The sequence below is a fragment of the Lithobates pipiens genome, unplaced genomic scaffold, assembly GCF_037356315.1.
Source record: "Lithobates pipiens isolate NorthernLeopardFrog02 unplaced genomic scaffold, aLitPip1_a1.2 Scaffold_8, whole genome shotgun sequence".
NCBI classification, from domain to species: Eukaryota; Metazoa; Chordata; class Amphibia; order Anura; family Ranidae; genus Lithobates; species Lithobates pipiens.
This window is the reverse complement of record NW_027507903.1, coordinates 662,953,428-662,967,318: the sequence shown is the minus strand read 5'-3', so window position 1 is coordinate 662,967,318 and position 13,891 is coordinate 662,953,428. Positions and strand designations below refer to the sequence as shown.

Sequence of the window (13,891 nt, the reverse complement as noted above, 5' to 3'; positions counted from 1 at the left end):
TTGGTGGATGTGGGCGGGGCTTCTTCTGGCTCGGATCCCGCAGTGTGCAGTGGCGGGGCTCATCCTGAATATACACAGTAACCCCGGTGTCACGGGTCTTTGGGGTTCTAGAACTTCTCATATCATAGTGAGCACAACCCAATCTGAGGAAATGCTTCATCTCCATTTATTATAAAGAAATCACTTCCAATACAATACGATTCCTGACAATCACTTCTAATTACTGGACATGATTGGGACATAAAAGATCCGAAATATGATTGACCGAACTGATCACATGACTCCGGTGATAGAAATAGAACATGACCAATAGAAACATGAACATTCCTAATCGGGTCCTCTGGTGGACAGCAGGATGACTATAACAGATGATAGATGTCTCTGGGGTTATCATAGGGGAAATCTCATGTGGATTGTCAGCTCTTCTGCCAAGTACAATCCAGACCCTGATCTGCAGATCTATTTCTGGATTCTTTTCTATGAAATAAAGATTTCCTGGGACCCCTTTAGACATGGACAATACTACAGTGGTGTGAAAAAGTGTTTGCCCCCTTCCTCATTTCCTGTTCCTTTGCATGTTTGTCACACTTAAGTGTTTCGGAACATCAAACCAATTTAAACAATAGTCAAGGACAACACAAGTAAACACAAAATGCAATTTGTAAATGAAGGTGTTTATTATTAAAGGTGAAAAAAAATCCAAACCATCATGGCCCTGTGTGAAAAAGTGATTGCCCCCTAAATCTAATAACTGGTTGGGCCACCCTTAGCAGCAACAACTGCAACCAAGCATTTGCGATAACGTGCAATGAGGCTTTTACAGCGTCCTGGAGGAATTTTGGCCCACTCATCTTTGCAGAATTGTCCTAATTCAGTTACATTAGAGGTTTTTCGAGCATGAACGGCCTTTTTAAGGTCATACCACAACATCTCAATAGGATTCAGGTCAGGACTTTGGCTAGGCCACTCCAAAGTCTTCATTTTGTTTTTCTTCAGCCATTCGGTGGTGAACTTGCTGGTGTGTTTAGGATCATTGTCCTGCTGCAGAACCCAAGTTCGTTTCAGCTTGAGTACACAAACAGATGGTCGGACATTCTCCTTCAGGATCTCTTGGTAGACAGCAGAATTCATAGTTCCTTTTATCACGGCAAGTCTTCCAGGTCCTGAAGCAGCAAAACAGCCCCAGACCATCACACTACCACCACCATATTTTACTGTTGGTATAATGTTCTTTTTATGAAATGCAGTGTTCCTTCTACGCCAGATATACTTGGACACACACCTTCCAAAGAGTTCCACTTTTGTCTCATCGGTCCACAGAATGTTGTCCCAAAAGTCTTGGGGATCATCAAGATGTGTTGTGGAGAAATTGAGACGAGCTTTGATGTTCTTTTTACTCAGCAGTGGTTTTCTCCTTGGAACTCTGCCATGCAGGCCATTTTTGCCCAGTCTTTTCCTGATGGTGGAGGCATGAACGCTGACCTTAACTGAGGCAAGTGAGGCCTGCAGTTCCTTGGACGTTGTTGTGGGGTCTTTTGTGACCTCTTGGATGAGTCGTCGCTGCGCTCTTGGGGTAATTTTGGGCAGCCGGCCACTCCTGGGAAGGTTCACCACTGTTCTATGTCTTCGCCATTTGTGGATAATGGCTCTCACTGTGGTTCGCTGGATTCCCAAAGCTTTGGAAATGGCTTTATAACCCTTTCCAGACTGATAGATCTCAATTACTTTCTTTCTCAATTGTTCCTGAATTTCTTTGGGTCTCGGCATGATGTGTAGCTTTTAAGGATCTTCTGGTGGACCTTACTGTGTCAAGCAGCAACTATTTAAGTGATGCCTTGATTGTGAACAGGTGTGGCAATAATCAGGCCTGGGTGTGGCTAGAGAAATTGAACTCAGGTGTGGACAACCACAGTTATAGTATGTTTTAACAAGGGGGGCAATCACTTTTTCACACAGGGCCATGATGGTTTGGATTTTTTTTCACCTTTAATAATAAACACCTTCATTTACAAATTGCATTTTGTGTTTACTTGTGTTGTCCTTGACTATTGTTTAAATTGGTTTGATGTTCCGAAACACTTAAGTGTGACAAACATGCAAAGGAACAGCAAATGAGGAAGGGGGCAAACACTTTTTCACACCACTGTAGTTCTAGCAGCTCCTCAGTCCAGCCGTTCCCCTATAACACTAAGGCCCCATTCACACTTGTGCAACTTAAATATCATGTGATTTCCACTGCGACTTTACTGTGCAACATACTGTGGGACATTGATGCAATTTTAATGCGACTTTGGATGAGTGTGACTTGTGCAGAACGGAAAACAATGTGTTAGGTTTCTTTATTTTCTAACGAATTACAAATTTTCAGAATGACTGGAATCTGAATCGGTCAAAAATTGATAGACGGATTTGAATTGTGTGTGAAGAATAGCTGGTTGTTAAGAAGCGGGTCTGTCACCCAAATTTTGGCGTTCTTAACAACCGATAACTCATCAGCTGTCAGCAGGTTTCCCCACTGACAGCTGAATGTGAAAAAAATAATGGCGGTAATAAAAAAAATTAAAACAAAATTAAACGGCATGGGGTCTCCCTCAAAATCCACACCAGACTTTTATCTGAGCAGGCAGCCGGGCAGGTTAGGAACCATACCAGGCCACATGCCCTCAACATGGGGGGTGCTTTGGGGCAGGGAGGGCACCAGTTTTTGACAATTTCTTTAATAAAAAACAATGTCCCCCTAAGTAGATCCATCACACAGCCCGCCGCATTGCCAACCCAAAAAAAGAAGAAAAAAATCCCTCGACCCCGATGAAGGCTCCCATCATCTGCCTGCTCCGCCGTGTGTCAGCTCTTAAATAACTAAAGGGCGGGGCCACCCGGTGACATCTCTGGGTGGCACCGCCCCTTATGACGTTTTTAAGCAAGGGCATGCTGGGTCAGTGAAGTCAAAAGGGGGCCGTTCCATGTCCCTTAGGTATTTGTCACATAACAAAGCTGGCAGACGGCAGGAGTGTTTGTCAGGGCCAGAGATTTTTCTCTTTTTTCAGATCCAGGGGTGGCGGCGGGCAGCGTGATTGACAATGGATCTACAACCGGGGACATTTTTTAATAAAGGAATTGTCAAAAACTGGTGTAGTGTCTTTGCTCAATTTTTACACTTTTTTGATGTATGTGTAGGGGTATAATGTACCCCATACTGATTCACATGGGGGGTGGGATCTGGGGGTCCTCTTGTTCCTTTAAGATTCTGATAAGCTCCCCGCCTGCAGACCCCTACAACCACCGCCCAGGGTTGTGGGAAAGAGGCCTTTGTCCCCATAAACATGGAGACAAGGTGCTTTGAGAAGCACCCCCCCATGTTGATGGCATGTGGCCTGGCATGGTTCAGGGGGAGCACTCGCTTGTCCCCCCTTTCCTGACCTGCTGGGCTGCATGCTCAGATAAGGGTCTGGTATGGATTTTGGGGGGACCCAATGCCATTTTATTTACATTTTTTGCATGGGGTTCCCTTTAAAATCCATGCCAGACCCGAGAGGCATAGCATTCATTGGGGGGGACTCCAAGCCTTTTTTTTTATTGCCGGCATTCTTTTTTTTCATTCAGCTGTCAGTGAGGAAACCCGCTGACAGCTGATGAATCATCAGTTGCTAAGGACGTCTTCCCGGCCCACTCCTTAACAACCATCTATTCTTCACATAGAATTCGAATTGCAATCGATTTGAAAATGTGTAATTCATTAGAAAATAAAGAAACCTAACAAATCTTTCTGTTCTACACTTATCACACTTATCCAGAGTCACATCAAAATGGATTCTATATTATGCAGGTGTGACTTTCATGCGACTTTTGAGGGTTTACATTGAGGTCAATACATGAAAGTCAGACCAAAGCAGTGCAGGAACTACTTTGAAGTCGCACAGATATGAACAGTACTCATAGGGAAACATGGGGAGCGACTTGTGCGACTTTGGGGTCAAAAGTCACATGACAAGTCGCACAAGTGTGAACGGGGCCTAAATCCTCATCACTTCCTATCACTATAAGATAAAAGAACATTTCTCTATATAAATGGAGACTTTATGAAAAAACATTCAGAGAAAAAATGTAACAAAATCTTAGGCGGCGTACACACGGGCGGACTGTCTGCCGAAACTAAGTTCGTCAGACAGTCCGCTCAAACTTTTGAATGAACGAACTTGCCCACACACGGCACTTTTTGAGCGGACTAATACGGCAGAATAAGTTTGTCGTACTAAGTCCGCGCAACTTTTGAAATGAACGGACTCGCCCACACACGCGGCGGACAGTCCGCTCATTTCGAGCGCGTGTCAAGGTAGGCGGGGCTCCGCCGCCTGGAATGGACTTAAAGGGGAACCCCAACGCCAAAAAAAATCGGCGTGGGGGTCCCCCCAAAGTCCACAACAGACCCTTGTCCGAGCACACTACCCGGCCGGCCAGGAAAGGGGGGTGGGCGAGCGAGCGCGCCCCCCCCTCCTGAGCCGTACCAGGCCGCGTGCCCTCAACATGGGGGGTGCCTTGGGGAAGGGGGGGCCGCGCGGCCCCCCCACCCCAAAGCACCTTGTCCCCATGTTGATGAGGACAAGGGCCTCTTCCCGACAACCCTGGCCGTTGGTTGTCGGGGTCTGCGGGCGGGGGGCTTATCGGAATCCGGGAGCCCCCTTTAATAAGGGGGCCCCCGGATACCGGCCCCCCACCCTATGTGAATGAGTATGGGGTACAATGTACCCCTACCCATTCACCTGTAAAATAAAAGTACCCAAAAAAAAACACAACAGACGAGATAAAATATTTTATTGCACAGCTCCGGGGGTCTTCCGTCTTCGGGGGTCTTCTCGCCGGACTCCTCCGCTATCTTCTTGTAGCTCTTTTGCTAGCGGAGGAGTCCGGCTTTCTTCCTCCCCGCCGCCGGCCTCTTCTCCCGACTTCGGGGGTCTTGTCCCCCTCTTCGGTTCTTCTGCCGGGCCACCGCGCCTTCTTCTAGCTCTTTTAGAGGCGGTGGCCCGGTCTTCTGTCGCCGCTGTTGCCGCCGCCTTCCGTTCTTCTTCTTCTTCTTCTCCAGGAGATGTTGACACGACGGTCTCTCCGGCCGGAATGCCAGAGCCGTGCTGCGCTGCCACTTATATAGTGACAATGGGGCGATGTCACATGGTATATGTCACATGGGTTGGTCCAAAGTTGGGCGAACAGTCCGCCCGTGTGTACGCGGCCTTAGGAAAGCAATGAGGAGGAGAATGTCGGGGTGTCTTCTCTAATGTAAAGCTGGACTCTGGGCAGATAGAAGAGAGAAATGAATGTGGCTCTGTATACATGAATACAGCCCGGAGTTCTGCTTTACCAGGAAGTGAGACAACCTCATTATTCCTCAAATATTGTTTGATGGGCACACTGGCAGCGTTGGGCAAAGTGGCAGCGTTTGGCACAGTGGCTGCATTTGATGGGCACAGTGGCAGCATTTGATGGCAATGTGGCAGTGTTTGACACAGTAGCTGCATTTGATGGGTACAGTGGAAGTATTTGGCATAGTGGCAGCATTTGATGGGCACAGTGGCAGCATTTGATGGGCACAGTGACAGAATTTGAAAACACAGTGGCTGTAATTGATGGGCACAGTGGTTGTGTTTGATGGGCACAGTGGCTGCGTTTGGCACAGTGGCAACATTTGATGGGCACAGTGGCAGCGTTTGATGGGCACAGTGGTTGTGTTTGATGGGCACAGTGGCTGCGTTTGGCACAGTGGCAACATTTGATGGGCACAGTCGCAGCATTTGATGGGCACAATGGCTGCATTTGATGGGCACACTGGCTGCATTTGATGGCACAGTGGCTGCAATTGATGGACACCGTGGTTGTGTTTGATGGCACAGTGGCAGTGTTTGATGGGCACAGTCGCAGCTTTTGATGGCACAGTGGCTGCAATTGATGGGCACAGTCGCAGTGTTTGATGGGCACAGTGGCAGCGTTGGATGGGCACATTGGCTGCAATTGATGTTTTTTTTCCAAAAAATTTTACACCTCCCCAATAAAAATTTGAGCAAAAGTTGACACTGATTTCCAGGACTGAAAGCTGCCAACATTGATAGAAACAGGAAAAGGAGGAATAAAATAACTGTATTTGTGAAAAAAATATGTATATAATCAGCGCAATAAACAATGTGATTGTGAAAATAAAAATAAAATAATCATGTAATGTAATTAGCCTACTAATAGGCGTGATGTGATTGCTGCTCACACCACTTATGCCCCGTACACACAAGCAGACTTTTCAACATCCAAAGTCTGACGGAATGATTCCGTCAGACTATTCGATCGTGTGTGGGCTGCAACGGACTTTTGATTCGCAAAAGTCTGACAGACTTTAGAAATGGAACATGCTTCAAATTTTTCCGCAAGAACTCTGCCGGACCCAGTTCCTACCGAGAAATCCGCTCGTGTGTATGCTATTCCGACTGACTAAAACCGACGCGAGGGCAGCTATTGGCTACTGGCTATGAACTTCCTTATTCTAGTACAGTCGTACGTCATCACGTTCAAATCCGTCGGACTTTGGTGTGATTGTGTGTGGCCAAGTCCGCTCATTCAGAAAGTCTGTCAGAATTCTGCCAGAACTCCGTCAGAACTCCTTTGATAGTCTGTCAGACATAAGTCTGGTTGTGTGTAGGCGGCTTTAGAGTGTATCCACATGTGACTCTCAATAGATATGATGGCGATTTCTATCTACCTCACTTATACGCTTAATGATACATACAATAAGTGATTAAAACCTTTTGTCTATATAAGAATCAACCAATGTGGTTGCAGCTATTACTGATAGAATAAAAAAAAATGAATGATAATTGTGCAAAGAGAATAACAATCAAATTTTATTTATAGAGAAAAGAAACATTAGAATAATCAGATATCACCAAATATAACGTAGTGATGTTACACATACAATGTTGCCAGTGGACAAAGATAATTAATACAAAAAGGATATATTGTTACAATGAACATATAAATACTATCAGTGTATTAAGGCAAATCCTAGGAGAGAAAAAAGAAAAGAGAAATAAGATAATACGGATACGTTCCACAGACAGATCTTACGTGACCATGCTTGTGGAGACCATGAGGCTAAGAGAGGCCCATCAATGGGAGCTTTGATTTTTATGTTCCCTCTCTACCCTCCCCCACCAATTACACAAATGGACTACTTTCATTGGTTCAGAGTTGCATCAAATTCTGATTGGCTGTACCTGAAGCCTAGTTGGCCATCATGCTTCTCACATAAGCATTAGACTCTCTTTGGTGCCTCTCTGTCTACCATGTTTCTGGTTGTTGGGTAAGAAACCCTCTTTGATCCGAGTATAACCAGTTCCTCTGATATGTCCATCTCTATAAACAATCGGGGGACTTAGTTATCACCCGACTATTGAAGACATCAAACTGCTTGTGAGAAACATGAAGAAGTCTTGTGAGCCGGACCCAAATCTCATCATAATATCATAAAATATATTATGTACATCATCTTCCTGTAAAAACACACACATATATATATATATACCCATCTAACGGGGCATGGTCATTTAATTAGAAAGTCCTCACAATGGTTCCCTTGAACCCTCTTGATATAAACATGAAGCTCAATATTTCCACATCATCGATAATAAACAAAATATATCAGACATTCCAGCGAGAGTCTGAAGTCACCGGATATCAATGAACTGTCACTGAAAGTTGCACTGCGGTGGAATTTTGTCAATATTTGGACTTGATTTATGAGTTTTTGGTTGCACTGCACTATATATTTTGTTTAATAAAATACTCGTCACCGTCACTTTTCCCCCACAAATAGAGCTTTCTATTGGTGGTATATGATCACCTCTGCATTTTTATATTGTTTGCTCTATAAACAAAATATTTTCTTTTTTTACTTTTTGTGATAATAAATATTTCGTTTTTTTTATTTTTTATTTTTCCATCAGTTTAGACCGATATATATCTTCTCCATATTTTTGGTAACAAAAAATTGCAATAAGCGTATATTGATTGGTTTGTACAAAAGTTATCACATCTAGAAAATAGGGGATACATTTATGGCATTTTTATTTTTTATTTTTTTTTCTACTAGTAATGGCGGTCATCAGCGATTTTTAGCGGGACTGCAACATTACGGCGGACAGATCGAACACTTTTGACACTATTTTGGGACCACTGATATTTTTACAGCGATCAGAGCTATAAAAATGCACTGATTACTTTATTATCGGGCGGCACAGTGGTGTAGTGGTTAGCACTCTCGCCAGCATTAAAAAGGGTCGCTGGTTTGAATCCCAACCATGACACTATCTGCCTGGAGTTTGCATGTTCTCCCTGTGCCTGTGTGGGTTTCCTCTGGGTACTCCGGTTTCCTCCCACACTCCAAAGACATGCTGGTAGGTTAATTGGCTTCTGTCCAATATTGGCCCTAGTATATGAATGGGGACCTTGGATTGTGGGCTCCTTGAGGGTAGGAATGGAAGTGAGTGCACAATGTACAGGGATAGGGTTACTAACTGTAGGGGGTGTGGCTGTGTGTTAGTGAACACTGATTTCTGCTCCAATCACAGGGACACTTGTTGCTAGGCAGAATGGAGAGAAGCTGTTTTCTTCTGCATCTCCTCGTTCAGCCTTCCCGTGAGACGATCACGGGTATCCCCGCGGTGATCGAGTCCGCGGGACTCACAGGGGTTACGACTGGCACGTGCATGCTGCTGGTGGCATGCACACGATGGCACAGCGGCATTCTTAAAGGGACGGATAGGTACGCCCTTATGCCTGTCTGTGCCATTCTGCAAACGTACATCGTCGTGCGCCTGTCGGGAACCGGTTAATAAACGATTTAGCTAATATCGTGTGACATACAAAATTGGAACTAACACTATTTTATTCTCTAGGGCTTCTGCTGTCAGAAAATATATCTTATTTTGGGGTTTTATCTTCAAGCCTGAAATGATTTTTTTTTAAACATGTGTGCAAAAATGCTAAAACGGTTGTGGAAGAGAAAGGGTTAAAGGGCCCCTGTCATGAGAGAATCATGGGGGCCGCTATTTCTACCATTACTCTCCTTGTGAGAATGCTAGTTCCCTGGCTGTCATGCTGATGCTTTGCCTTCATTACTGTCTCAGTCTGTGACCCGGAACAAGTATAGAGATAAGGAATTCTGACTCTTTTCTGATTCTTATTCCCCCCATGCTTGTTCCGGGTCGGAGACTTAAAGTCGTAATAAATCCCAAAACAGAAATGACAATTATTGGAGCTTACCAATCCTTAGATGTGGTGGCTGCATTCCTTTCCTGTTTTTACCTTTATTTTCCCCTGGTGATCCTGCCAGTAACACACCTCCTGTCTTAGGGTGGCTCCTCTATCTATGGAGGGGCAGTGGAGACCCCCTTGGACAGCAGCCTTGTCTGGAGAGGGGGGTGTTGGACGGACTAGTAGATTTAGATGGACTTTACATAAGTGACTAACAAATTAAAGGAGAACTCCAGATAACACTTTATAAGCCGTTACACCAACATTTGTGTCTCCTTTAGGAATAAAGGTTTTACATCAATGACTAAAAGCTGACCATTGTAAGCACCCCTGTCAGTGGTGAATGGTTTGCCCCAACCCTCTAACTGCCACTTTTGCTGGACAGATTGGTCTGTTATAGGAAGTTGGGAAATAACAGCAGAACCAACAGGTAAAAGAACAAAATTCCAGGAGGACTCCGAAAAAACAAAGACGGCTGTGTTCATGTCAGTGACAGACGCCGTCATATCCGTCATTTTATATTTTGTCTTTACTACCACTTTATAAGTTCTTACATTACACACAGCCAGGGAACTAGTATTTTCAGAAGGAGGCCCTCAGACTTCTCCCAGGAGCCACCACTTGCCCAAATCATTGGCTGATCAATGAACCAATCCCACCACCCGTCCACTGTGATGTCTTCAGACTGTGGGCGGAGTTCTCACATCTCCCGCCTCCCCCCACATATCTTTATACAACCTTCCCATACACGTATCCCAGCATGGAGGGGCTCAGTGAAGGTGGTGGTGAAGGTGTGGAGGTGTCGGATCGGGTCACACAGATCATAAAAGGAGATCCGCCCGGCCTCATAATCCAGATATATCCTGACTCTGTTACTGGAGGGATTGGTGGGGAAGAGGATCACTTTACTGTCATGTATCACATAATACTGATTATTATACCTGACCAATCCCCAGGACTTCTTATTCCTTCCAATCACTGACTCATCCCCTCTCCTCCCTATACTGGGGTAACACATCCCGACTATCCACCAATCTGTTCCCCCGACATCCACTTCCCAGTAATGTCTCCCTGAGGAGAAACTCCGACTGCTCAACACTTGAGGACGATCCCGGAATCTCTCTGGTGTTTTGGGGCGATTCTGGTTTCTATGTGACCAGGATGCAGTTTTCCTGTCATCTGATATCTGTAGATCATTATGAGCTGTGTTTCCATCCAGTAATATGTCTGCAGCTCCCTGTATATAGAAGTATACATTTACCTCTGTTATTATATCAGATAAACCTGTGTGTAAGACCCCCGCCACATCCAGACCCCCTCCATCATGGAGGAGCTCCTCATGTCTCTCTCTGTCCTCATTATCTCCATCCTCAGTATCACACAAGTCACCTGTGTCTGATTCCTGTAAGACAGTCAGTGGATCCGTCACGTTACACAGCTCCTCAATGTGACGCAACTTCCTGGACAGCTCCTCCTTCTTTATTTCCAGATCCCGGATGGAGATGGAGATCCGCTCTGCCCTCCCGGAGATGTCCCTCAGGACTCTCTTCTCCAGGTCTTCCAGACGTCTCCTGAGATTACACATGTGCAATTCCTTTAGTTCTGAATTCGTTTTTTTAACAAATTTTTACAAATTTGTCAATTCTGAAGTTTCCAATTTTCCGAACTTTTGAATTTCTGTTTCTGAAATTTAGAATTTCAAAGTTTCCGAATTTCCGAGTTTTTAATTTCCAAATTTTCCAAAATTTTAAATTTTCGGAAATATGGAATTCAGAAATTGGAAAATTCTAAATTTCAGAAATTCGAAATTTTGGAAATGTGAGATTTCAGAAAATTGAGATTTCGAAATTCGAATTTGGAAATTCAAAATTTTGGAAAATTCTGAAATTTGAATTTTCTGAAAATTAAGAAATTCTAAAATTCTAAATTAAGACACTTGAAAATTTTAATTTTGGAAATTCAAAAATTCTATATTTCTTAAATTTGAAAATTTGAAAATGTGTAAATTTGAAAATTCCAAAATTATATATTTCATAAATTTGAAAACTCCAAAATTATATATTTCTTAAATTTGAAAATGTAAAAATGTAAAAATTTGTAAATTTGAAAATTTAAAAATTTGTAATTTTTTTTAAATTTAAAAATTAGAAAATTAAAAAATAAGAATGAAAATCTGTAAATTCAAAATGTGTAAATTTGAAAATTCCAAAATAAAATTGAAAATCAGAAAATTCCAAAATTTGTATATTTGAAAATTCCAAAATTTGTAAATTTGAAAATTCAAGAATAAGAATGAAAATCTGAAAATTCAAAAATGTGCAAATTTGAAAATTCAAAATTAAGAATGAAAATCAGAAAATTCTAAAGAATGAAAATCTGAAAGTTTGAAAACCCATACATCTGAAATAAAAATGAAACAATAATACATATTAAATTATAGGTATTGGAATTTTCTTTCAAATTTGGCTGTTAGTGAACGTAATGAATATGAATTCATCCAAAGTTACAAATTTTCTCAAATAAAGGATCTAAACAAAAGGAAAGTAATGATCTAATAATAATAAATAACAATAATAATAACAAAACCTTTTATTATTAATTATGAATTTGTTCCATTCCATTTGTTTAGATGCAGCATTCATTATTTCGGATAATTCATAACTTCAGATACAATTCTATTTGTTACATTCACTAACAGCCAAATTTGAAAAGAAATTCCAATACCTATAATTTAATACTTAGTTATTATTTCAAAATTTACAGATTTTTTTGCTTTTTTTCATATTTTCAAATTTTTAGATTTTAAAATTTTTGAATTCCAAAAATTTGGAAATTGGAGAATTCAAAATTCGGAAATTGGAAAATTTGGAATTTGGAAAATTCGGAATATGGAAAATTTGAATATTCGGAAATTTAAAATTCAAAATTCGGAAAATTGAGAATTCAAAAATTTGAAAATCAGAATTTTCTAATTTCTGAACTTCCAAAAAAAGCAAAAAAAGAATGAAAAGAAAACAAATGAATTTTTTGTCAGTACACGTCTACCTGAGATCTCTAAACAGGGCAGTGACTCTCTCGGTGTCACCGGCTGCTTCTTCTTCTACTTTCCTCCGGTGTTCCTGCAGACTCTGGACTCTTTCCTCCATCTTCTCTCTCTTTATCAGAAGTTTCTGCTGAACATTCCTCAGTGTCTTCTTCTTCTTCTCAGAAGCCTCATCCAGTGTCTCCACCTGGTGTCCCCGATGTTCTCCAGCCAAACTGCAGGACACGCAGATACAGGCGTTATCTTTGGTGCAAAAATACTTCAAAACTTCCTTATGGACGGAGCATTTCCTGCTCTCCATGGACAAGGTGGGGTCACATAAGACGTGTTCTGGGGACTTTTTGTGGACTCTCAGGTGTTTATCACACAGAGAAACCTCACAGTGCAGACAGGATCTAACAGCAGGTACAGGAGAGTCCACACAGTAAGTACAGAAGACCCCGGACTCCTCTTGATCTTGATGAACAGACAGGAAAGTCTCTGCTATGTTACGTAGTTTCATGTTCTTCTGCAGTGCAGGATGATCCGGAAACTTCTCTCTGCATTCAGGACAGGAATATCCTCCAGACCCCTCCTGTGTATCCAGCACACCATCAATACAGACCCGGCAGAAGTTGTGACCACATCTCAGCATTACAGGATCGGTATAAATGTTCAGACAGACGGAACATTCCAACTCAGCTCTCAGATTACCAGACGCCATCGCTGACAGCAGAAGAGAAACTAAACTGAAAGTCTCTGACACCGGAGAGGAATGTGGATGGGGGAGGGGTGACGTCCTCCTACACAGGGTGAGGCTGAGCTCAGCTCTCTGTTGACTTAGAAACCTTTCTATGTCAGATTAGGAGACGCCCCATGACTGTGTACATTTACACTTATAAACATCTATTTAACCCCTTGAGGGCCACCATGACATACTTTTCTTCCAGCATTTGTACCCACAGACCACATCGGGGTGCAGCACCTGGGGGTGGGGCACATTTTTCTGGCAGCAAGCCTGTTATACACCCAGAGCTGAAGAGAAGACGGTGGAGTCTAATCAAGTCTTCATCCTCCTCCTCCTCTGTCTTCCAGGATCAGGATAGATTGAAGTCATCAGTAGCTGCTAAAGCTCCCTGTTCTTCCTCCTCATCCACAGATACTCCTGTCATTGCCCCACCAATTGGCATGGAGAAGTCATCTGAGATATTTCAGCACAGTGTCAGTCACTTGCTCCATGAGGATGTACAGCAATTAATGAACGGCGAGGTTGGGGAGGAGACCAATGGGAGCATAGAGGGGGGTGACATAAGGCAGGATCAACAAATTGGCACCAATGTTCCTGCAGCTGAGACCTACTGCCACGTTGGCTCCAGTTCTGAGTAACGGGGAAGTGATAATAAGGTCTAAGCAAGTGCAGAGCAGAAAAATGTTACTTTACTAGTTTTGTTTTGTTATTGGTTATTGGAATTCATTCAGTTTAGTTTATTTTATTCATTTTCAAACAAATTCCACATTTTTGGAGCAATTCAATTTCAAATTGGTTGAAAATGTATCGAATTCTGTGTAAAGAATAGA

At 42.8% G+C, this 13,891-nt stretch overlaps 1 protein-coding gene across 1 annotated transcript; it reads right to left on the bottom strand.

The window, feature by feature from the left end:
- Positions 1–6,854: 6,854 nt before the first annotated feature.
- LOC143961847 (E3 ubiquitin-protein ligase TRIM39-like) lies at positions 6,855–13,632 on the bottom strand. The gene is made up of 2 exons (XM_077471181.1): positions 12,337–13,632; positions 6,855–10,862 (listed from the first exon to the last, which is right to left on the bottom strand). The coding sequence occupies exons 1-2, from the start codon at positions 13,035–13,037 to the stop codon at positions 9,992–9,994; spliced, it is 1,572 nt and encodes a 523-aa protein (XP_077327307.1). The 5' UTR covers positions 13,038–13,632; the 3' UTR covers positions 6,855–9,991.
- Between the last annotated feature and the right edge of the window lie 259 nt (positions 13,633–13,891).

What these genes read in the sequence shown, in the direction of transcription:
- LOC143961847 (XM_077471181.1), bottom strand. Translation starts at nt 13,037, where the DNA reads ATGGCGTCTGGTAATCTGAGAGCTGAGTTGGAATGTTCCGTCTGTCTG. An exon ending in GCCCTGTTTAGAGATCTCAG is followed by an intron (nt 10,863 to 12,336) that starts GTAGACGTGTAC and finishes GTGTAATCTCAG; the next exon opens with GAGACGTCTGGAAGACCTGG.